Below are 24309 nucleotides of genomic sequence, written 5' to 3'. Positions count from 1 at the left end.
TTCGATTGTAAAGTGAATATTGTAATAAAATAATTTCTCAAATCGGCTGCTGTGGTTAAACTATATGAACGTTATAGCCCTGTTACAATATCCACTTTTTAATACCACCATGGCCAACAGAATAAACCAAGCTTTAATAAAACCCCTTCTATTCCTGTAATAATGGAACTGCGTAAAATGTCTTGTGGAATGAAAGGCGCTAAATATTTTTTTTTAATAAAGGAGGACTATTTTTAGATAGCTATAGTGCTCTATTTGAAGAAAAACATAGTTAATATTGCCTGTATACCCTTGAGGCAAGCTATATGCCCCATAAACTTAATTTATATTTCTGAAGCATTTAAAACAACTCTCAGCCAAGAACAGAACGTTGTTTTGATTTCTTCTTCTTCTTCTTCTTCTTCTTCTTCTTCTTCTTCTTCTTCTTCTTCTTCTTCTTCTTCTTCTTCTTCTTCCTCTTCCTCTTCCTCCTCCTCCTCCTCCTCCTCCTCCTCCTCCTCTTCTTCTATCTCCTCCACCGGAATTAACTAGGTATATAGCAGTATTTATACAATGTAAACTACTTACTCCTGGCATTCAGTTTTGGTCCCCACGATGTAGAAAAGATGTGGAGACTCTGGAAAGAGTGCAGAGAAGAGCAACAAATATGATTAGGGGACTGGAGGCTAAAACATATGAAGAACAGTTGCAAGAACTGGGTATGTCTAGTTTAATAAAAAGAAGGACTTGGGGAGACATGATAGCAGTGTTCCAATATCTCAGGGGTTGCCACAAAGAAGAGGGAGTCAAGCTATTCTCCCAAGCACCTGAGGGTAGAACAAGAAGCAATGGGTGGAAACTAATCAAGGAGAGAAGCAACTTAGAACTGAGGAGAAATTTCCTGACAGAACAATTAATCAGTGGAATAACTTGCCTCCAGAAGTTGTGAATGCCCCAACACTGGAAGTCTTTAAGAAGATGTTGGATAGCCATTTGTCTGAAGTGGTATAGGGTTTCCTGCCTAGGCAGGGGGTTGGACTAGAAAACCTCCAAGGTCCCTTTCAACTCTGCTATTGTCTTACTATTAACACTATAATAAGGTAGTCAACAACCCATTACAGATAAAGAAAAGTTAATATCAATGTTAACTATAATTCTGAGAAGTTAATGCACATAAAATTGCTTGAATTGTACATTGAAGCTAAGTAAGCCATACAATATTGTGAAAACGGACTATTTTGACTCCTATTAGAACTGCCCCTGGGAGAGCATGTAAGAAGAAAGAGGTTGCCACATGATGTGGCTAGAGCAGTGGTGGGTTCCTAGCCGGTTTACTACTGGTTGGCTGAGAGAGGGCGTTTTGCGCACGCGTTGCTTGAACGTGCACCCAGCACATGTTGCTGCGCATGCGCAGTTTACTGAAAACTGTTCTGTGCATGCAGAGAAACATGCCGGCGACAGGAGAAGGGACCAGGGAACTGGTTCGGGGGCTTCACAGACTATGGTCACTGCTGGTTCCATCAACCCTGGCCAGAAAACTACTATCAGTTCAGCCAATCTGATCCGAACTGGTAGGAATCAGGGCTCTGGGCTAGACGCAAGGGAGGGAGCCCTTCCTGATTCAAACTTGGCATTTAAAACCTGTCCAGAGCAGAATAAAATTGGGTCCCATCATGTAGTAAATGGCTTTTAACAGATGACTTTGTCCCCCCCCCCTCTGCTGCTGTATCATTCTTAGAATTATTTGATTTATTTAATGTAATTTAACTGTTTAATTTAATCACTTGTCAACAAAAAAGTATAATTTCTGAAGAACTGGAAAATCAAAAACTCCTGGATTAAATTGTAATGATAAAAAGGATCCACCTGTACTTAATAATATAAAAACCTAAATTTTAGGGATCTTAGTTTTCAAAATCTAGGAAGGTATAAATAACACTGACCCTTTGTTGCCCTTCATGCAGGATGGCCTAATTCAATATAGAACACTGCCTTTTTGTCCAATAATAGGAATAAAAACATTTCAAATTGCCCCAAACTGAATTACAGCTTTTCTTTTTCAGAAATGATGTTATTTGAGTTTGCAGGCTGCTTTTGATCAACTGTTGTTGCTATAGACACTCAGTCTGGGGTCAACTTTGCGCAATCATAGAGTTCCTTTTCCAACAATACTTCTATTGTCTGGCTGAATTGTGGGATTGCACTTTTGCTTGTTTGCTCAGTAATACAGGTGCAAAACATTTCATTTACAGAATCTGTCCAGTCTACCGTGCTAGCTAGCAGAGTAGTTTAAAATCTTTTGATTGAGTCCTGCTTGAGAGCCTCCAGACCTGACACCTTAGATATGGTATAAGTGTCAGGGCTACACAAATTCCTTACAATACAATACAATACAATACAATACAATACAATACAATACAATACAATACAATACCATACCATACCATACCATACCATACCATACCATACCATACCATACCATACCATACCATACCATACCATACCATACCATACCATACCATACCATACCAGAGTTGGAAGGGACCTTGGAGGTCTTCTAGTCCAAGCCGCTGCCTAGGCAGGAAACCCTATACCATTTCAGACAGATGGCTATCATATGTTTTAGTCTCCAGTCCCCTAATCATCTTTGTTGCTCTTCTCTGCACTCTTTCCAGAGTCTCCACATCTTTTCTACAGTGTGCCGACCAGAACTGAATGCAGTATTCCAAGTGTGGCTTTACCAAGGCATTATAAAGTGGTATTAACACTTCACGTGATCTTGATTCTCTGTTTATGCAGCCTAGAACTGTGTTGGCTTTTCTGGCAGTTGCTGCACACTGCTGGCTCCTATTTAAATGGTTGTCCACTAGGACTCCAAGATCCCTTTCACAGTTGCTACTACTGAGCAAGGTACCACCTATACTGTTTCCTTGTTAGGATATAAATAATTTTGGTACTTGTGGTTCCAAAACAATGTTGTGGGAAATGCAAAGGAAAACCTATTGCTGACATTATTGATTTTTAAGGACAGACATTGTGTTTCATCATTTTCCTGCTTTGTCAGTTGCAAAGTGGGACCTGACCCATCGTGATCCCATGGACAACATTCCTCCAGGCCTTCCTGTCCTCTACCATCCTCTGTAATTTATAATGTATGATTTTGTACAAAGCTATAGCAGAGAAGCTTCCAGTGATATTGAGTTTGCTTTATGACATTGGTGGGCGTCACTGTGTGGGTGTATATGTTTCTTACATATATCTATGCTAAAGTTTCCTGAGAAACCGCACATTTGAATTCTGACAGATATCCAAGTTAACGTCACGCGTCTTGGGAATGGTGGAAGCCACACCCCGAAATTCCTTAGTACGCTTGCGCAACTGCGTTTTTGCTCTATTTTTTTTTTTAGCGGGAAGCCTGACATCACTAACACAGGAGGAGACGAAGGTGCGCTTGCGCATCTCTCGCATATGACCTTTGCTGACCCGCACCTGTGTCCTAACGGGGTGGGGGAGGAACTGCAGTTTCACACATGCGCACTATCTCTAGATTGTAAACCGGGCCTGTTTTTTCTCTAGGTGACGTCAGTGCAGTGGATGACATAATTTATGGCGTGATGCGTCATGACGCTAGCTTCTGATTTCGGTCCTGAGCACGGGGCGTCCTCTATGGTGCGTTAGCTCCCCTAGAGCGTCTCGTATCCTTCCGGAGGTGGCCCCGCCTTTGGGGCGGGGCAAAGAAAGGCCGATTTTGGCGGGAATTGAAAGGTAAGCGGTGCGCTGAGGGGGAAGCCGCCGACGTTTCGCAAGTGCTTCAGGGAAGCCGCTGGGGACGATGGGTCACGGTGTTCTGTCTTCACCGCGTGGTTTTAAGCTAGAAAACGGGCCCACCGCTGTGGACTCGGCCGCTGTCTGTCTTTTGGCCTGTGTTTTTTGCTGTGGTTCCGCCCCGCCCCTCTGCCCTTCCAGGGAAGTTGGGCGCCTGTGGAAAAAGGACTCGTTCACACGACATGATACACACGGGTTCAGGTACAACGGGAGGGAATTTCTGAGAAAATTTAATGGTGGGGAAGCTGCTTAGGAAGAAGGCCACGGGGCCTGGCCTGTTGTGTGAACAGGGCCTTTGACTGAGGGAAAGCATGAGACGAGAATCAACAGGTGGAAACTAATCAAGGAGAGAAGCAGCCTAGAACTAAGGAGAAACTCCCTAAGAGTCAGAACAATTAATCAGTGGAACAACATGCCTCCAGAAGTTGTGAATGCCCCAACACTAGAAGTTTTTAAGACGATGTGGGATAACCATTTGTCTGAAGGGGTGTAGGGTTTCCTGCCTAAGCAGGGGGTTGGACTAGAAGACCTCTAACATCCCTTCCAATTCTCTTATTCTATTTCCCAAACTTGGCAACTTTAAGACTTGTGGACTATGATGAAGCATAGCTGGCTGCAGAATTCTGGGAGTTGAAGTCCACAAGTCTTAAAGTTGCCAAGTTTGAAGACCTGTTCTATTCTATAACACGGTCTGTTAGAAGACAGAGCCAGAGACCAGGATGTCTATGGGGATTTTCAGTCATCTAGGTCATGGTTGTACCAAAGTGCTTTTTTCCCAAGAAGCATCCTTCCCAGCTGGATTGGCTGAATCTGCAATTTGTTTAACAACTACAGTGATTCTCATAACAATTTTAACAAAAGTTGTAAAATCAAGTGTGACTTACTTAAACAGTGCCTTTTTTTTTTAAGCAATGGTAATTCTGGTCCCAATCGTTATTGGAAGTTGAAGACTACCTGTACTATAATTTTTCAAGGCAGACAGTAACACAGGTCTAATCCTTTCCCATTCCTCCCTCTACAGGTTGCTAGAGTGAAGAGAAGCAACAATGCAGGCATTTCTGAAAGGTCCAGTCAGTGCTAAACCTCCCTCTACTAAAGAACGGGGAGCTGCTGCAACTGCAGGAAGCAGTGGGGAGAGTAAGAAACCCAGACCCGTTCCTTGGGTCGAAAAATAGTAAGAATTTTGCTCTGGTTTGGAATCTTGAGTAATGTAATTGCTGTGGATGAATATGCAGACTTGAACTGCTACGGAATGAGGATGTTTCAAATTAGTTTTTTGATTGTAATCACCAGATTTCTTTGCTTTTTCTGTGTTTCTCCTTGGTTAATCTTTTGCATTTAATTGGACTTACGTACCTATTGACAAATATATTAATGCTAGTCCAAAATCATTTTGGGCCATGTTTCTATCAACCTAGGTAGCTTACAACAAAATAAAAATGATAATATAAAACATTGATGAATATATTTTATTTTTCCTTATGTACACCAAGATCATATGCATCAAAGACAAATTCCTTGTGTGTCCAATCACACTTGACCAACAAAGAATTCTATTCTATTCTATTCTATTCTATTCTATTCTATTCTAACAATAAATATTAACAGTAAAATTAACAGAGATAGCTAAGGAAGGAATGGATATACAGCAGAGTAGAGAGCCTGCGGTGATCTGCTATGGTGTTCTGTATTTATTTCCAATGTCACTGTTCAACAGAAAATATAAGCCCATGATGGCGAACCTATGGCACGTGTGCCATAGGTGGCACATGGAGCCATTTCTGAGGACACGCAAGGTGTTGCCCTGTCAGCTCCAGCGTGCAATTGCGCACTGGCCAACTGGTTTTCTGCCTTGGTTTTCTGCCATTTTTCACCCTCAGGAGATTTCAAGGAAGCCTCCTGAAGCCTCCGGAGGGAGAAAAACAGTCCAACGGGCAACCAGGAAGTCCGTTCCCGAACTTCCGGTTTGTGTGTTGGGCTGTTTTTTGCCCTCCCCAGGCTCTTAGAAAGCCTCTGGAGGGCCTCCAGGGGGTGGGGGAAGCCATTTTCACCCTCCACAGGCTCCAAGAAAGCTGTGTGTGTATGCACGTGGGGGTGGGGTCACACACGCATGCACAGGGGGCATAGCATGGGGGGGTCATTAAATTATGGGGGTAGGCACGCTTTTGGTACCCGAGGCGAAAAAGGTTTGCCATCACTGATATAAGCCCTGAAACAGAGCCGGTTCAGTACAGTGTTCGTCTGTTTCACTTCATCACCTTGTCTTTTAAAATATATTTAGACTTGTGCATTATTTTAGTCATTACCTGAAATGACACTACCATATGTGCTCACTGGACCACCTAAGGAGATTGGAAAAGATTATATGGAAGCTCAGTCAGTATTGAAGTTAATCCTTTATCTGATGATATGGAGACTAACCCCGTCTCCCCAGGAGGCAGTATTTTGCTGATACCTGGTTTTTTTTTTACAATGTGAAGGATAAATGATACCCTTATGTGTAAGACTGTTGTTATGACACAATAGTTATATATTTGTATAATTTTAATTTTTTTTCTTTTAATAATTTATCATTGATTGCCTTCATCTTATTAAGACCATTAATGGCTGGAATTTAGATCCTGTTATTGTAGCAGCTACAATGTCAGATTTCTAAGCAATAAAAGAGATGCAAAGCTCTTTGATCTAAAGAATAACAGAGTTGGAAGGACCTTGGAGGTCTTCTAGTCCAACCCCCTGCTCAAGCAGGAGACCATGCCATTTCAGACAAATGGCTTGTCCAATCTCTTCTTGAAAACCTCCAGTGATGGAGCAATGAAGATACTGTAATCATAATATTCATTTTGATTTTTAAAGAATAATTAGTGCAATACCTAATGCAGTGTTCATTTTAAAATATCTAGCCGTCCAAAATGCATGGATGAAGTTGCATTTCAAGAGGAAGTTGTGGCAGTACTGAAGAAATCCTTACAGGGAGTTGATGTGAGTGCTGCAGTCATTAAAATAATTGTTTCATGTGGAAAGTAAATGAAGATGGGGAAAATTTATACTGTTGCCAGCTCTTAATTGTTTTATCAAAATTCCGGTATACCCTTAACTGTTGAAAGATGCGTATTGTGAATACAGGAGCCAGCTTCCTAAATATTAAAGCAGCAGTATCTTGTTTTTATCATAGTTACACTGCCATTTATATTGCATGTGCCAAGTGATAGTATAGGTAGTCCTCGACTTAGGACCACAATTGAGACCAAAATTTCTGTTGCTAAGCAACAGTTATTAAATGAGTTTTGCCTCATTTTATGACCTTTCTTGCCACAGTTACTAAGTGAACTGTTGCAGTTGTTAAGTTAGTAACATGGTTGTTAAGTGACCCTGGTTTCACCGCTAACTTTGCTTGTCAGAAGGTTGCAAAAGGGAATCATGTAAGTCTGGGACAATGCAACCGTCATAAATATGTAGCAGTTGCCAAGCGTCTGAATTTTGATCATGTGACCATGGGGATGCTGCAACAGTTGTAAATGTGAAAAATGGTCTAAACTCACTTTTTCCAGTGCCTTTGTAACTTTGGTCACAAACACTTGTAAATCAAGGACTACCTGTACTTCTTAAAAGCTTGGTTTACATATTGGGTTTACATATTGCAAAATATTAAAGTTTGTAGCATGTAAAAAATTCTAAATATACTTTTTAATCTACTTTATGGATTACAGATTCTGCTGTTAGTGATGTCTTATGTCCCTCTTTATCTTTCTTACTACATGTTGTTTACATAGCAATTTAGGAAAGTAATTATAAATGATATATATCAATAATTTTTAAAAAATGGTGTTGCTTCTCTTTTGAATTTGACTCTTTGTATAATGTAAGCTGACTGGCTTCTTAGATATTTATAAAATTGGATTTAAATATTACTACATTTGCTGGCTAAATAGGAAACTATTCATTTATAATTATATTTCATCTTTTATTTTTTTTGCAAAATAAGCAACTAATATTCATTATTTGAAAATTAAGTCTTATTGACTGAGATGAAAACAAAACTAAGCCACTTGCTCTGCATGTTGAAGGGTTTCTGGTTCCAGTATCTTCTACAAAATAATAAGGCATGGCCCCCAACTTTTGGGCACCAGGGAATGGTTCAGTAGAGAGAGGTTTTTCCGTGGATTGGAGGGGGGGCATAGTTTCGTTTGCTGCCTGCATCTCACGAATGGGGCTTCACTTGTTTTCACAGACCAGTTTCTGGTATGCCATGGATTGGTGCCGGTCCACGGACCGCGGGTTGGGGACCTCTGTACAAAGGGTTTTTTGTTTCTGTTTTTGTCTTTTTTAACGTAGTGGGTTTTGAAAGCATCCCTTGGTACAGTATTGATATCTGCTCAAAGAAGGACTACTAAACACACACCTACACTACCTTTTTGAGTCTTCACCATTGTCTTGAACATCTTGCTTTCAATATTTAGACATGTTTGAATAACTGCATCTGTTTTTGTTGAAATGTATGCTTTCTATGAAGTTTCCACAGATCTAACATAATTTTACCATATCTTTATCGTGAATTTTAATTTGTAACTATCCATGTATTTCTTAACCTTTTCTGAATTGAATAAGCTGTCTGCAGGTACATTAATTTTATTGTTGGGAAGAATGAAATACAATAGATGGGTCATTTAAACAGCCCTGTTTAAAATATGGCCATTCATTCTGCAATTCTTTTATATATTTCCCTGGAATTAAGTTCTGTTGAACCCACTCGGTCTTTCTTTTCAGTAAGGTTAGAACATAGCTTGTTGGGTGTTTAAGAATGTGTGAGGCTGTGAATGTGGAGTAGATATAGCAACAACATTTTGGAGAAAATATATACATTTTAGATTTTTTTACTTTCAAATGTTTTTTCTTGTACTTCTTGTAGTTATTTAAAAGTGGGAAATATGTATTTGCTAAATATATTATCATATTCTTTAATTTTCTTTCTGTTGTAGCTTCCCAACCTCTTGTTCTATGGCCCTCCTGGAACTGGGAAAACATCTACGATTTTGGCAGCAGCTAGAGAACTCTTTGGGTAATATGAAGTTCAGTGAAATTGAATTTGACTCTATCCATATGTTGTTCTTCTCAGTAGAGTTTCTGGCATGAACATCTTGAAATTTTATAACACAGTAAGAATGGGTCCTGTTCAGAATAAAGAATAAAATAGATACCCAGAGTGTCTTTTATTATTGGTACTACCTTTGCTATTTTTTTGCCACAGTCATGCTATTTCTATTTGCAGGTCTTTGTATTTTGTTCCCTTCTCTAGTTGATTCTCTTAGGCTGTCTCCAGGTACTGCCACATCCACTATCCAGTTTTTCCCCCCCTTTCTTGTGGACAATTGTTGGAGTGTTATGTGGCAGGTACCTGTCTCTCTGAATTCTAAAGTCCCAGAGCTATTTAGCTTCTTCATTTTCTATTAGTTAACTCTATTTTATTATTATTATAGAATGCAGTAACAGAATCTTGAATGTCTTGACAGATTCTCTGAGAGAATCAGAGAATAAAAATGGGACAATCTTAAGTTTTTTTCTTTACTCCCTCTCTATCGAGCCTAAAGTGATGTTTAGGTAAAAGCTGTATCCCTGTACTCTTCTACAGTTTACTTTAGGAGAATTCAGAATGTGAATCTGGGTTAGTAATTCTGCTTAAGATATTTATTAAAAGGTGTGTTATATTTCTTTTGTTATAAATAGTCCTGAATTGTTCCGGCAGAGAGTCCTTGAATTAAATGCATCTGATGAACGTGGAATACAAGTCATTCGAGAGAAAGTCAAGACTTTTGCCCAATTAACAGTATCAGGAAATCGTTCAGAGTAAGCTCTCTCGGATAGTATTTATCTCTGTTTCAGGTTAACATGAGTTGCTTTGTAATGCTAAAATAAACTATCAGTCAGCACTGGACTATGAGGCTCTCGGATGATGCCTTAGTGAGTCTCCAAACTTTACTATAATCTGAGGGGAATTTATTAATCATCAAGTGTACATACCTTTGCTAGTGTCTCCGATAGAACTTGTGTGTAAACACTGAAATGTCATGTAATATATTAAGATATTTAAATTGCATCCTCCAGTTAATTGAAATAGCAGCTTCAACTATCCCTTTGGGTAACCTGACTATTGATCAGATTATGATAAGAAATAGATTAATGTTTCAATTCTCCTTTGAATATTCTATAGGCAGAAAGGAAAGATATAAGCTATATGGAGCTTATGTATTGAAAAGAGTTTAGGAAAAGCATGAGTTGATTTGGCCTGTTTTTTCCTGCCTGTTTGTTTTTCTTTTTTTGCTGGGATTTAGGGACAAATAATTACTTTAGCTAAAATCATATTCTTTTAGATTCTTAAATCTCCCTCTAAAATGGGGAAAAGCAATTCAAGGTTTTAAAGGTGAAATGTACACCTAACGCTTCTATAAAGCTCAAGGATCAGATGTTGCCCTTAAACCTAGTCCCTAAAAGGCCAGGAACTTTGGCCTTGTGAAGTATGGACAAATTAGGGAACATCATAAAAACACCTGCAGTGTGGGAATGCCAACACTTTCCATAAATGAATCCATGGGAAATAAAAAGTCTAGAAGAAAATAATGTGGCCTGTTTTGAATAACTGTGAGGCAGTTCCACATAGTGCAACAGTATTTAGTTAAGTTGGGGAACAGAATGGGGAAAGTTCCAATTCAGAATTTTTCCCATTGTAGATTTGAATGGTACGCAACATTTATGCCAGAATGTGTTTGTCAGTAGACTGATGAAAGCACTGCTTGTGCTGGCACTATAAATGGCTCACACGTGCTTTTGTGATTGTTTGTGTTTAGCGGCAAACCATGTCCGCCTTTTAAGATCATAATCCTGGATGAGGCAGATTCTATGACCTCGGCAGCTCAAGCGGCTTTAAGGCGCACCATGGAGAAGGAATCTAAGACCACACGATTCTGCCTTATCTGTAATTACATCAGCCGGTGTGTATGAATTACAGTGTGCTTTTGTGTTTATTTACTCTTATGAAAACTACACCTTGGAGTCCACTCACCTCTTGGCAACATGCTGGGCATATTTCTGAGATTTTCCGAGGAATGTTATAGATGTTTTTATAACTCAGCCTTTTTTTTTTTTGGCTGATATTTCAGCTTCCCACTCAAGCCTTCAGCTCTGGGATTTCCTGGTGTTTTCCCATCCAGATAGCAACCAGGTCTGACCATGCATAAATTCTGAGTCTAAATTTGGTTAGCTCTGTTAAAATATCTGTCTAAGAAATGAAATAATGTATTTTAATTTTAAAGACAGTTATGTTCTACTTAAGGAAAAAAATGAGTATGATAACACAATGCTAATATGTGAAAATGTACATCCTGACAACCTAGCAGTTTGAGAGCAAGCATATGTGAGTAGATAAATAGGTTCCACTTTGGTAGGAAAGTAACAGTGCTTTGTGCGCCTTTGGGGTACAGCCATGCTGGCCACACAACCACAAACAATGTCTTTGGGCAATGCTGGCTCCCTTGGCTAAGAAACAGATGAATACCATGCCCTAGAGTTGGACATGACTGGACAGGGAAACCTTTACCTTCATATGCTGTGGAAAGAAACTACATATGTTGCAAGAAAATAACAGCAGAAAGTGTTTCTGTTTCCTCTGGTTACTGAGTTTCTCTTCCTGTTTTTGAATAGAATCATTGAACCGATTACATCTCGATGTTCCAAATTTCGTTTCAAGCCACTTTCCGACAAAATCCAACGTCAGAGACTTCTAAACATTGCTGAAAAAGAAAATGTGATGATCAGCAATGAGGTAACATGCCAATTAACTGTAAAATTATTTGTTTTAATATTGTGAATAAAAGGTTGTATTCATCAGTGGGTTTTTTTTACCTGTAGAAGAAGTAACACTTGTGAATGGAATTCCATGCCCCCCCCACCCGAAGGTTTCTGCACACAGCTTAATTCTATAGCACAGAACTGGAGAATCCCCTGGGAAAAGAGAAAAGAAACCTGAATTAAATACAGCCTATAAAATTTAATTGTGTGTTCCTTCATCTGAGAGCCTGAGACAAGATTATGTCTTTTGTAAGGAATGGCGATAGATTAGACTTAGAACAGTCTTTCCAAAATGGGGTCTCTAATTTCATTGATACTAACTCCAAATTGTCAGGATTGGGAAGATGAACCTAATTGTAATATTGGGAGATTATACATAAACAGTCCTACAATTTGCACTTCGCATTCCAACCATCGAAGTTCAATAGAAGTTTAACATGCCCTCCTCACCCATATCTCCAAGAGAAATGCATAACCCAAAGTAATGAGGATTGAACTGTCTGTGGCTCACCACAAATGAAACCCTTCCTTCCTTCCTTCCTTCCTTCCTTCCTTCCTTCCTTCCTTCCTTCCTTCCTTCCTTCCTTCCTTCCTTCCTTCCTTCCTTCCCCTCCTCTGCACTCCCCTCCCTCATAAGAACAACAAATATACAATCCAGATTAAAAGCAGCAATAAACTGATGAAAGATCCAGTCAAACAAATATATCGCACACCCAAAAAGGGACTCCAACCACTTAGCCCAAAGACTGGGACATCAGCCAAGTCTTTTAAGACCCACCAGAATGCCATCAGGGTGGTAAGCACCTGGATCTCAGAGGGACCTCCCTTCAGTGGGCAAACACTGGGTCAGAGAAGACATTCTTCCAGGGTCCTGATAGATGGATTATTTCTCAAGGAATCTGGAGCATGCCAATTGTCGGAATCAACCAGCCAGACTGACATCACAGGAAACAGGCAATTCCTAAAGTAACCAGTCCCTATTCCATGTAGGACTTTATAGGTCATAACCAGCACTTTGAATTGCACCTAGGAGCAAACCAGGCAGCCAGTGTATCTCACAAAGCAGAAGTATCACATGGGCATACTGAAATGCATACTTTAGGCCTAATTGAAGCTTTCAGGCAATCTTAAAGCACAGCCCCCTGCAGAATGCATTGTAGTAAGCAAGCTGTGACTTGTGGGCATGAGTGACTGAAGGGCCTCTTGATTTAGGAAAGGACAACATAGGTGTACCAGATGAAGCTGGACAAAGGCCTGCCTTGGCATAGCTGCCACCTGCTGATTGAGCTGGAGCTGAGTGTGTGGGAAGGCTCCTAAAGTGTGTAACCCCTGGCCTTTTGAGCGTGATTGGCAATTTCAAAAGCTGTCAGAGGTCAAGGAGAATAACCATGGGAGCTCCACTTCCATCTTGGTTCACCAGACTATTAACAAGCTGAAAATTTAGTATAAGATGATAAAAAAGTATGCTTTGCAAAATGGTATTCATTGTTTTCCTTTTCTGCATGTGATTTCTTTTGTGTTTATTTTAAATACTGTGTTATGTAGGGAATCGATTACCTTGTTCATGTGGCAGAAGGAGATTTGAGGAAAGCAATCACACTTCTTCAGAGCGCTACACGACTGACAGGGGGAAAAGAAGTGACAGAGAAAATTGTCATTGAAATTGCAGGGGTAAGCCTTGTTTTGAGATGATATATTTGCTGTCGTAAAAAGTGATGATTCAAAATTGTGATTTTTTCATTAAAGACAAAGCTTCAGAAGCTGCACACATATTTTTAAAGACTTACCCAGAATAATACTCTGAGAGTTATGTGTTGAAGAGAGACTTTTTTCTTGCTATAATTTGTATTAAGAATGTTAATTATAGTTGTAGAAACTAATGCGAACTAAAGTTAGAGAAAAAGAAGGGAACAGGAAAGAATGCAAGAAAGAAGAAAAAATAGACTAAAGAAAAAGAAAACGTGAAGAAGTGATTTCCTACTTTAAATAGGAATAAATATTAAATATTATTTTATTTGAAACAGATGTAATCATTAATTCACTAAAATATTGTCATAGGATTAGATTTCTCTCCAATTCTTTTTCATACCACACCAATTTTTTCAAGGCTTTAACAAATCTCTTTGATAGATCTATCAAAAAATCATTTTCTAGCTCATTCTTTTGATTTATCATTTGTATTTCCTGTTTAATGTTTATTGCTTCCACCTGGATCTTTTCTATACTTCCAATAATGTGGATATAGAGAAAATTGCTTTATGGGAGATCAGTGTGGGGTGAATGCTTTAGAGTTGGGATAGCTGCTTTAGGGCCCAGGAGGGATGTGCAGGGGAAGTGCAGTAGGGTAGGGCTTGGGTTGCTGCTGCCGGAGGGGATGTGAAGGGCTGCATAAGTGTGGCAGGGTGCAGGTGGCTACTGCCAGATGCAGAAGATTTACCAGAGTGACTTGCAATCTTCTCTGCCAACTTCCCCATTGATTTTGCTTGTGGCAGGGAAGCTTGAAAATGATGACCACTATTACCATGTGACACTTCAACTGTCATAATTGTGAGGCAGTTCCCCGCTCACATGACCGTAAAGGTGCCAGGATAGCCAGAAATTCACGGGCCAGTTGTAATCACCACTTGTCAGCACTGTTGTAACAGAATAGTAATAGCACTTAGGCTTATATACCTCTTCACAGTGCTTTACAGCCCTCTCTAAGCACTTTACAGAGTCAGCCTATTGCCCCCCAACAATCTGGGTCCTCATTTTACCGACCTTGGAAGGATTGAAAGCTGAGTCAACCTTGAACCAGTCAGGATTGAACTCCTGGCAGTCAGCAAAATTACCCTGCAATACTGCATTCTAAACACTGTGCCACCACGGCTCAAATGGTGCTGGTCATGTGGTTTCAACTGAGGACTACCTGTATAGGGATGATCATAGATTGAAGATGCAATGAGATAAATGTTAGAAATATTGCCATAATGTAAGCTAGATGATGAAGGGTCAAGTATTGCTAGATGATGAATGTATGTGAATTGAATATAAATGTGAGTGATCCAAGTACAGAAGGCAGGATAGGGTAAAGTGGTCTATGGATATGCTGGAAGCAAGGATGAAGAATAGAGAAATATGGATAGATATAATGAATGGTTTGGTGTAAAGTAGATATAACCATGATTTCCTTTTCTTTTTCTCTTGGCTCGTGCCTTCACTTTCTTTGCCTGTTACTCCTTTCCCACTTCTGCCTAACATTGCTTACCTTAAAAGGGAATAGCGTGATGGACATGTATGTCTGCAAAGTCCAGAATGCTGGCTGCATTTCTCATTTTTGGAAAAACCTGGACAGAAAAGACTACCTGTGACCTTAGGATTTTTGTTTGTCTATCTGTATTTTCTTATTGCCCTGGTGATTTACATCAAAAAGAAAAGGTTTTGTGTGATAGGAGATGGATAATATATCTATGTTTTATTTTTACGACTTTATATTCTAGGTTGTCCCCAAAGAAATATTGGATGGGCTGCTGAGTGCCTGTCAAAGTGGCTCTTTTGAAAAGCTGGAAGTTGTAATGAAGGTTTGTTCCTTAAGATTTGAATGAGACACAGCAAGTAGCTTTTTGTATTATAGGACACTCTTTTCTCTGCTGGTAGGTGGTACATAGTACAATTGCGTAATCACACTGAAACTAAAAACTGCCTGCCTTTAAGCTAATCTTGTGTCAATGTAACATGAACTGCCTGACATTTATTTGGCTTATGACCTTAGGTACAGGAGAAGTATAACTCCCTAGAGTTAATTAACTGTCTAACTCACTTTGTACAGTAAGAATATGTTATTTTCAGCTTGATTAATATTCAGCTTCAGCATATCTTTTTGAACAATTCAAAATGGCAGGCCCTAAAAGTACATGAAAATTGGGACTCTTGTGTGTTGTGCTCCATGTTTCCTACTCTTGCATATTTTTCTCCTGATCTACTTTAAGGAGCTATGATAAGACAAAAATAGAGAGGTCTTTCTCTCTCTCAGATAGCTGATATTTTTGCTTCATATGTTTCTCTGTACCTAAGATTGGCTTTGGATATTTTTTCTGTGTAAAATGTATGTGTGAGTGAATTGTTAGGTGTGTCATAAGGTTATAAATGACTTCAGAACCAAAGGGGAATCTGCTTTGGAGTATGTATATTATGTGTACATGTAGTCTCCTAAACCAAATTGCCCTTTTCCAGGATTGTGCTATAGAGTTGCTGGCAAATGCTAATTCAGTCTCCCCACATGCTCCAAATTCTCTTTGAAAGAAAAGCACAGCATAGCCCTAGCGTGCTTGGTGTGAGTAGGTGATTTTTTGCTTGTATTGGGGTACAGGTGAAATGGGCTTTTGGAATACAAAGCTAGGTTCAAAGGGGTAGCATTGCGTTTTGGAAATTGATCTCTGCCTTGGACCCATATTTGGGGCATATTTTTATTTGTAAAGCATCAGGAATTTATTTTTCTGAGAAATGGGTAGTTGTGACAGGTGGTATGGTTTGCAACTCATATTTTATGAATGAGCAAACATACCCTCCCCCCCACCGTGCAGGGCCTCTCTTAACTTTATTATGTGTTCAATGTTTGATATAAAACCCACCAGCTCAAAATAGCTGCATCGCTCATGTAGGTCGAAGGGAGGAGGAAGAGATTTTCCTAAACAGGTATTTTTTGAGATACTGCAGATAAGATTCCTGCTTTGAACAAGAATTTGTGATTTCCCCCCCCCCCTGAAGCAAATACTATATTCTTATGGGAGCAATTTAGTTTCCATATATAGTTGGAAGTCTTGACACCTCCCCTCCCTCTTTGTATCACTGTTGTCTCAGATTCTGTAATTATGTTGGCAGTGGTAGCAATTTTTCACACTCTGTAAAATAAGCAGTGATCTGCCTTGGAGCTAAGCAAATTCATCACTAGAATAGATTGTTCCTCTGTTTGCAAGAGCAATCCCTCAGTCTCTGCAGGAACATTTGAGGAAGATTTAAATTCCACTTTAAAAATGGAGCAAGTGTCTATACTCCTGCTTGTCTGCAGATTGTTAAACGGAAAGGGAAAGGCTTCCCTGTAGAGCAGGGGTGTCAAACTTGATTTCATTGAGGCCGCATTAGGCTTGTGTTTGACCTGAGGCGGGGGGGGGGATAGCCGTGACCAGCATGGTATCACTTATATTAGGGAGGCGCCTTTGGTGGCCTGAGCACTCTTACCAGCAAAAACAGGTTCTCAAGCTCCGTTTTCAACTGGGACAGCATCCTGCAAACCTCTGCCAGTGAAAACGGAGCTCAGGAAGGCCACACGCCCTCGTGAGCTCCAATTTTGCTGGCATAGGCACAGCGGGACGGTCCTTCGCTGTTTCTAAGGTGGCCTTGTGGGGCAGATCTGGCCTTGAGTTTGGCACCCCTGCTGTAGAGTCTCCTTTAACAGTTAATGTTACAAGATTGATACCTTCTTAGTACTTTGTTCATAGGGCAGTGCCAGAAACACCTTCACGTCTATTCCTGCCAAGTAAGGCTTCTGGTTAACTCAGATGTTACTAATTCAATTATATGATTTATTCTTAAATATGCTTATTAAACAATAGCACAGTAGTAGTGTTGAACAATATAAAAATCATCTCCCATTATTGGGACCATCAAATAACCGGATGGAATGTGTGCTGCTCTAGTTTAAAAGCAAACTTTCAAAAACTGTCAGTACCATTTTATTTTATTATTTCTGGCTGCCCTGGGCTTGTGGTTTGTTGCTTCTGATTTGGGTGGATGCCAGAAGAGGCGGCCACACTGGCTAGCAAGCTTTGTTTTTCCTGAAAAAGACACTGGCTTCAGTGGGATGCCTGGCTGAGTAAGGCACACTGGCAAAGGTGGATCTCTTTAGGGGGGCAGAATGCAGAAGAATCACCACTGACCGGGTCTTCTTGTGGGATAGTAGAACTTTCGCTAACTCTAACCCTGGCTTGTGGGGATGCTGGGAGGATGGCATCATAGCTTGGCTCTTCCTGGAATGCAGACTGGTAAGCAGCACCCTGCTGAGTTGAGCTCTCAATTGACTTGGTAAAACCAGCATGGAGGTGCAACATTCCATTAGCACAAGAAGGAATCAAGTTGGCATTTAGGAACTTGAGGGCAGAGTAAATGAATAAAATCCCAAGTATTGACAGCTTTGCCACCTTGAATGATCTCTGGAAGGCAGAGCGTTTAATGAAATGGTCTATTTCACTGGTTGTTGCTCAGTTTCAACTTCTGCATAGTGCTCATTTGTAATATTTCAAGCAACTCCATGGGCAGCTTTATCCTAGTAAGGAATTCATAATTGAACTTAGAATCTCCTGACTTAGCTCAGTGGCTAAGACGCTGAGCTTGTTGATCGAAAGGTTGGCAGTTCGGCGGTTCGAATCCCTAGCGCCACATAATGGAGTGAGCTCCCGTTACTTGTCCCAGCGCCTGCTAACCTTGCAGTTCAAAAGCATGTAAAAATGCAAGGAGAAAAATAGGGACCACCTTTGGTAGGAAGGTAACAGCGTTCCGTGTGCCTTCAGAGTCTAGTCATGCTGGCCAAATGATCATGGAGACGTCTTCGGACAGCGCTGGCTCTTCGGCTTTGAAACAGAGATGAGTACCGCCCCCTAGAGTCAGGAACAACTAACACATATGTGAGAGGGGAACTTTTACCTTTATATTATCTCCTAACTTTACTATATAGGACCAGTAATCAGCACCCAGATGAGCATAGATTAACATCAGACAATCAGTCAAGTAAACAATACCCTTATCCTTATCAAGGAACTGCCAAACAAGCCAACACTAAACAGCCAAATACTACTACAAACAAACAGCCTAACCCAAGAACCATCACCACCACTCCTATCAACACTGACAGGAATGTAAAATCCTTACTAGCACTGATGATTTGACTTAGTTTGGATAATGAAAAGAACAAGAAAACAACCAAGTTTGGAGACTACCAAGGACCCCCTCACTATGTAGGACCAGAAGTACTTTCACTAGGTTTTAAACTAATAACAAATAAACTATTTGTTTAAATAACATTAAACTATTTAATCTTGTCAATAATAATGTCCAGCTGTTAATACTAGTCCTTATTTGTTCTTCTCTGACTTGCTTATAGAATGTGATCAGTGAAGGCTATGCAGCTACTCAACTGATAAATCAGCTTCATGATATCATCGTTGACAAAGAAGACCTCAATGACAAGCAAAAATCTGTAATTGTAGAGAAATTAGCTGTAAGTCTTAAGTACTTGCATTCAAACTCTATCAAAGGCTAATGAAATATGTGGTTGAAAATGAATAGTAAGTACATTAAGGACTTGTGGGAAGTTGTATTTTAGAAGTCACACACAGAGATGGGTGGTTTCTAAATGTGATATACAAATAAAAGTAAGTAAGAGTCATAAAGAATCTGTATGGTAAAGAGATTCACAACTTGTTCCATAGTGGGTGGTTGTAATTTCACCAACTTTCCTGTGCTCTCTTTTGCTACTTGGTAGTAACAAGAACAAAAAAAATAAAAGCATAATGTATCTGCATTTAGACAACTGTTTAATATAAGCTAATATTCTTGCCACAACTATAGCTAGTTCAGCCTGATGTCTCCAGGTGCATTGGGCCATTTCCATGTCGGAATGGGACAACTCGTTACGATCAACTCGTGGCCAATTTGCCATAGTTAACTCACAGTGGGACAATTCAACAATACAATTTAATTATTTAAAATATTTGAAAATATTTTAATTTTTGTCCTTCACATTTTATTTTGTCCCTTCTTTGGCATCTTTTCTTTAATTATTCTAGTTGGCTATTTCTTCAATACCGGTATTAGTGTTAACTCCTGTGGCAAGATAACCATGGCAAGTTGTAGATTTTCCATGTTAGCTGGAAATTTTAGTAGGTATTATTTAACTAAATTAGGAGTACAAGTTGGAAAAGGTTGGCTGGCAGATTGTTCTGTACTGGCAACTAAAAGAACAATTACCTGAAAAATGGCTTTAAAATGTTTCAGTAGTTTTGAAATTTGGTATGTTACAAGATCGTTGATTGAGTAGTTTGTTAAACAAGGACCACCTGTATATTAATGAATATTAGAGAGTTTAATTTCATTCTCCCTAGAACAAAAAAAAGTTTGATACATATTTTGCAAGGGAAGAGGAAATATATTTGCTAAAATGTTTTGCTTTATGCCAAGTATGATTGTTACCAAACTTGGCAGATCTTGAGTATTTTGTTTTGTTTTGCAGGAAGCAGACAAGTGCTTGGCAGACGGCTCCGATGAGTTCTTGCAGTTGATCAGCGTCTGTGCAGTCATGATGCAGCAAATAATTCAGAATAGCTAACTGCAGGGGACAAGTGGCCTTTTGATGGCCATCGCAGATCTTTTCTCTGCAGTTTTGGCACAGTTTGCAAACTCTTCTGTAAATATAGACTTTGCTTTGGATTTTCATCTTCTCGCTTTCATTTTAGCTTTTTTGGTTCAGGTCCAAGCTACTGCGGGAAGGAAGAATCAAAGCTTTTTTTCCTGCTATACATACATACATACATACATACATACATACATACATACATACATACATTATACAAGCCATCTGGTGATCATGTGTTTATATAGTATGTTAAAACAGGGGTTCCCAACCTATGGGCTGCAGCTCACTACCAGGCCATGGCCTAGTCACAACTGCGCTGGTATGCACACAGAGCCCAAATCACACAAGCGGCAGGCACTGGTGTGAGGGGTGGGTGTGCGCATCTGCTGCTCACACAAAAGATGTGCACATGTGGACCTGCCCCTCACACAAAACCATGCCCTCCTCTTCCCCCCCCCCCCCCAACGCTGGGCTGCCAACCCAGAAAGGTTGGGGAATGCGGTGTTAAAACAAGCTATGGTTAAGTGGTCATTACAATAGAGCCAGTTTGATAATAGTGACTAAAGGCCTAGAAACTGGGAGACCATGAGTCTAGTCCCACCTTAGGCACAAAAGCCAGCTGAGTGCCTTAGGCCAGTCACACACGCTCAACCCTAGGAAATGGCAAACCACTTCTGACTTCTTCCCAGGAAAACTGTACTTACCTTGAGCCAACACTGACTGAAAGGCACATACATGCACAAACACATGTAATTGGATACACCGAGAATATATGGCTTTAGATTAGGGAAGATTTCAAAATTTTTTGCTACAGGTCCCCTTTACATTATTAAAATGATTTATGTGGATAATATTGGTATTTGATATTTACAGCATTAAAGATTGCCTTCAGGAGTCCCCAGACTACTGTGAAAATTGCTGGTTTAGGACATGTTCTGAGGCTACATCACACAATGGTTCCTCATCCTATAAAACCTAATCCTAAAGCCTTAACTTTAAATCTGAGGCTCCCATCAAATTTGTGAATCTTCTCATAAAATGGGTAAACACTTAAAAAAAATTTGGGGGGGTCATTTTCTTGAAATTGAAAAAAAGTAGCATTTAAGTTTTGTTTTTAGTATTCTTTAAGATGTGAAATCCCTTCATCGATTACTGCCTTGTCGTGGTGAAGGGGCTTGGGTAGCTTAATGAATCCATGAGCTATGCTGTGCAGGGCCACCCAAGACGGACAGAGATCTCTGACAAAATGTGATCCACTGGAGAAGGAAATGGCAACCCACTCTTTGTCATGAAAACCCCATGTACCAAAAGGCAAAAAGATATGAAAGGTGTCCAATATGCTACTGGGGAAGAGCAGAGGGTTAGTACTAGTAGCGCCAGAAACAATGAAGTGACTGGGCCAAAGTCGAAAGGACACTCAGCTGTGGATGTATCTGGTGGTGAAAGGAAAGTCCGATGCTAAAAAAAGCTATACTCCATAGGAACCTGGAATGTACGATCCATGAATCAAGGCAAATTCGACGTGGTCAAACGAGATGACAAGACTGAACATCGACATCTTAGGAATCGGCGAACTAAAATGGACAGGAATGGGTGAATTTAATTCAGATGACCATCAGGTATACTACTGCAGGCCAGACTCCCCCAGAGGAAATGGAGTAGCCTTCATAGTCAATAACAGTGGGAAAAGCAATACTGGGATACAATCCCCAAAATGACAAAATCTCAGTTCGAATCCAAGGCAAACCATTCAACATCACAGTAGTCAAAGTCTATGCCCCAACCACTGGTGCTGAAGAGAATGAAATTGACCAGTTCTACGAAGCCCTACAGCACCTTATAGAATTACCACCAATGATGTCCTTAGCATCACAGGGGATTGGAATGCTAAAGTAGGAAGCCAAAAGATAACCGGAATAAAAGGCAAGTTTGGCCTTGGAGTACAAAATGAAGCAGGACACAGGCTGATAGAATTTTGTCAAGAGAATACGATGGTCATAGCAAACACTTTTCAAACAATCCAAGAGACGACTACACATGGACATCACCAGACGGTGAACACAGAAATGAGATCGACTATGTGCTCTGCAGCCAAAGATGGGTCAGCTCTATAGAGTCAGTAAAAACAATATCAGGAGCGGACTGTGGCTCAGATCACGAGTTTCTCTTTGCAACATTTAGGCTTAAATTGAAGAAAGTAGGGAAAAGCACTAGGCTACTCAGGTATGAACTAAATCATATCCCTAATGAATACACAGTAGAAGTGACAAATAGATTTAAGAAATTAAGATCTTGTAGATAAGAGTGCCTGAAGAACTATGGACGAAGGTTTGCAACATTGTGCAAGAGGCAACTAAAACTATCCCAAAGAAAAAGAAATGCAAGAAAACAAAATGGCTGTCTAAGGAAGCTTTACAAATAACTGAGGAAAGAAGGGAAGCAAAAGGAAAGGAAAGGGAGAAAGATACACCCAATTGAATGCAGAATTCCAGACAATAGAAGAGCTAAGAATGCCTTCTTAAATGAAGAGTGCAAAGAAACAGAAAACAATAGAATAGAGAGGTTCTAGAGATTTCTTCAAGAAAATTGGTGATATGAAGGGAATGTTTCATGTAAAGATGGACATGATAAAGGACCCGAATCGCAGGGACGTAACAGACAGAAGAGATTAAGAGGTGGCATAATTAACAGAACTATATATACACGAGCTTAACAGCCCTGATAAGCAAAATGGGGTGGTCTAGAGCCAGATATCCTAGAATGTGAAATCAAATGGACCTTAGGAAACAACAAAGCTAGTGGAGGTGACAGTATAAGACGACGCAGTAAAAGTGCTGTACCCAATTTCTTGGGAAAACTCAACGGTTACCACAGGATTGAAAAAGGTGAGTTTATATTCCAATTCCAAAGAAAGGCAATGTTCAAACTATCGCACCATTGCGCTCATTTCACATGTTAGTAAAGTTATGCTCAAAATCCTACAAGCTAGGCTCCAGCAGTATTTGGATTGAGAACTACCAGAAATACAGGCAGGATTTCAAAGAGGCAGAGGAACTAGAGATCAAATTGTCAACAAATGCTGGATCATGGAGAAAGCTAGGGAGTTCTAGAAAAACATCTACTGCTTCATTGACTATACTAAAGCTTTTGATTGTGTGGATCACAAAAAATTGTGACAAGTTCTTAAAGAGATGGGAGTACCAGACAATCTTATTTGTCTCTTGAAAAACCTATATGCTGGTCAAGATGGAACACTGAGAACTGCACACGGAATCACTGATTGGCTCAAAAATTGGGAAAGGAGTCCAGCAAGGCTATATACTATCGCCCTGCCTATTTAACTTGTATGCAACTTATATATGAAAAGAAATTAAGAAATGCACCAGATCATAAAATATTTAAATATTGTTTAAAACTTGTTTTAAACAACACAAGGATATTTTATGACAGATATGCTAGAAATAAGAGAATGGAAGATGCAAGGTAGGTTTAAATACACATTAAGTAAAAAAACACCAGTTATGTGCTAGTCATCTTCAGATAGCTTTTCAGATTTTGACAAAACACTACTAGTCAGGTGACCCAGATAAACCTCCAAGTGCTTCAACAACCCTCTAAATTTGGTGTTAAACTCATCAGGACTCCCCCCCCCCCTTCACTAAACCAGGCATGGGTGTGGCCAGCACCTGGTGGTTGAAAACCCTGCTCTAAAAGGATACAAATGACCACCTGACTGCAAGGAATATAAATCCTTCAATTCCCCACTAACCTGTCAGAGCTGAAGCTTCTTAGATAAGAAGCAAAACATCTTCAAAAGAAAAAACAAAGTCCAGTTGTCTCTTGAAAAAGCACCTTTGGGACAACCATGACCTGGATGGCTAAGAATCTAGTTTTGCCAAAACAACCACATGGAGTTGTCTGCACACACCCTCCCCCATAACAATTGCTTTATTTCCCCTTTCCTTAGGAAATTCTTTTCTGTATCCAGAATGCAAGCTTATTTTGCTACAATAGTCATTTCCAACACTTCCGAATTTTTGTATTTCAAGTTCCAGTTTTGTTTGTAGTAGTTGCCCATTTTAAAAATCAAATCGATGCAAACTACATTATTAGGCTAAACCAAAGCAAAAATAGAATGATTGATACTGAATGCCTGATGTAATCCATCATATCATGCTCTCCCCCAGTGTGACCTCACCTATTCCAGCAGAAAAAGGTAAGGCCTGTAATTGTAAAGGCATGCTTCTGGTCATCTGAAATTTAGGTTAACTTTAAAA

The 24309-nt window shown here is 39.8% G+C and overlaps 1 protein-coding gene across 1 annotated transcript; it reads left to right on the top strand.

The window, feature by feature from the left end:
- Positions 1 to 3594: 3594 nt before the first annotated feature.
- Positions 3595 to 20112, top strand: RFC4 (replication factor C subunit 4). Its single transcript, XM_014068387.2, has 11 exons — positions 3595 to 3744; positions 4826 to 4978; positions 6708 to 6786; positions 8784 to 8863; positions 9529 to 9648; positions 10647 to 10790; positions 11500 to 11620; positions 13192 to 13317; positions 15126 to 15206; positions 18782 to 18898; positions 19910 to 20112. The coding sequence occupies exons 2-11, from the start codon at positions 4851 to 4853 to the stop codon at positions 20003 to 20005; spliced, it is 1092 nt and encodes a 363-aa protein (XP_013923862.2). The 5' UTR covers positions 3595 to 3744; positions 4826 to 4850; the 3' UTR covers positions 20006 to 20112.
- The last annotated feature ends 4197 nt before the right edge of the window (positions 20113 to 24309 follow it).

Source organism: Thamnophis sirtalis, unplaced genomic scaffold (genome assembly GCF_051295495.1).
Source record: "Thamnophis sirtalis isolate CommonGarterSnake01/CBP01778 unplaced genomic scaffold, rThaSir2_p1.2 scaffold_11, whole genome shotgun sequence".
Taxonomy (NCBI): Eukaryota; Metazoa; Chordata; class Lepidosauria; order Squamata; family Natricidae; genus Thamnophis; species Thamnophis sirtalis.
The sequence above is the reverse complement of the archived record's forward strand: the minus strand, read 5'-3'. Positions and strand labels throughout refer to the sequence as shown.

Coding starts and splice junctions, on each gene's coding strand:
- RFC4 (XM_014068387.2), top strand. CDS start 4,851: ATGCAGGCATTTCTGAAAGGTCCAGTCAGTGCTAAACCTCCCTCTACT. Junction 6,787..8,783: donor AATCCTTACAGGGAGTTGAT/GTGAGTGCTGCA, acceptor TTTCTGTTGTAG/CTTCCCAACCTCTTGTTCTA. Junction 18,899..19,909: donor TAATTGTAGAGAAATTAGCT/GTAAGTCTTAAG, acceptor TTTGTTTTGCAG/GAAGCAGACAAGTGCTTGGC.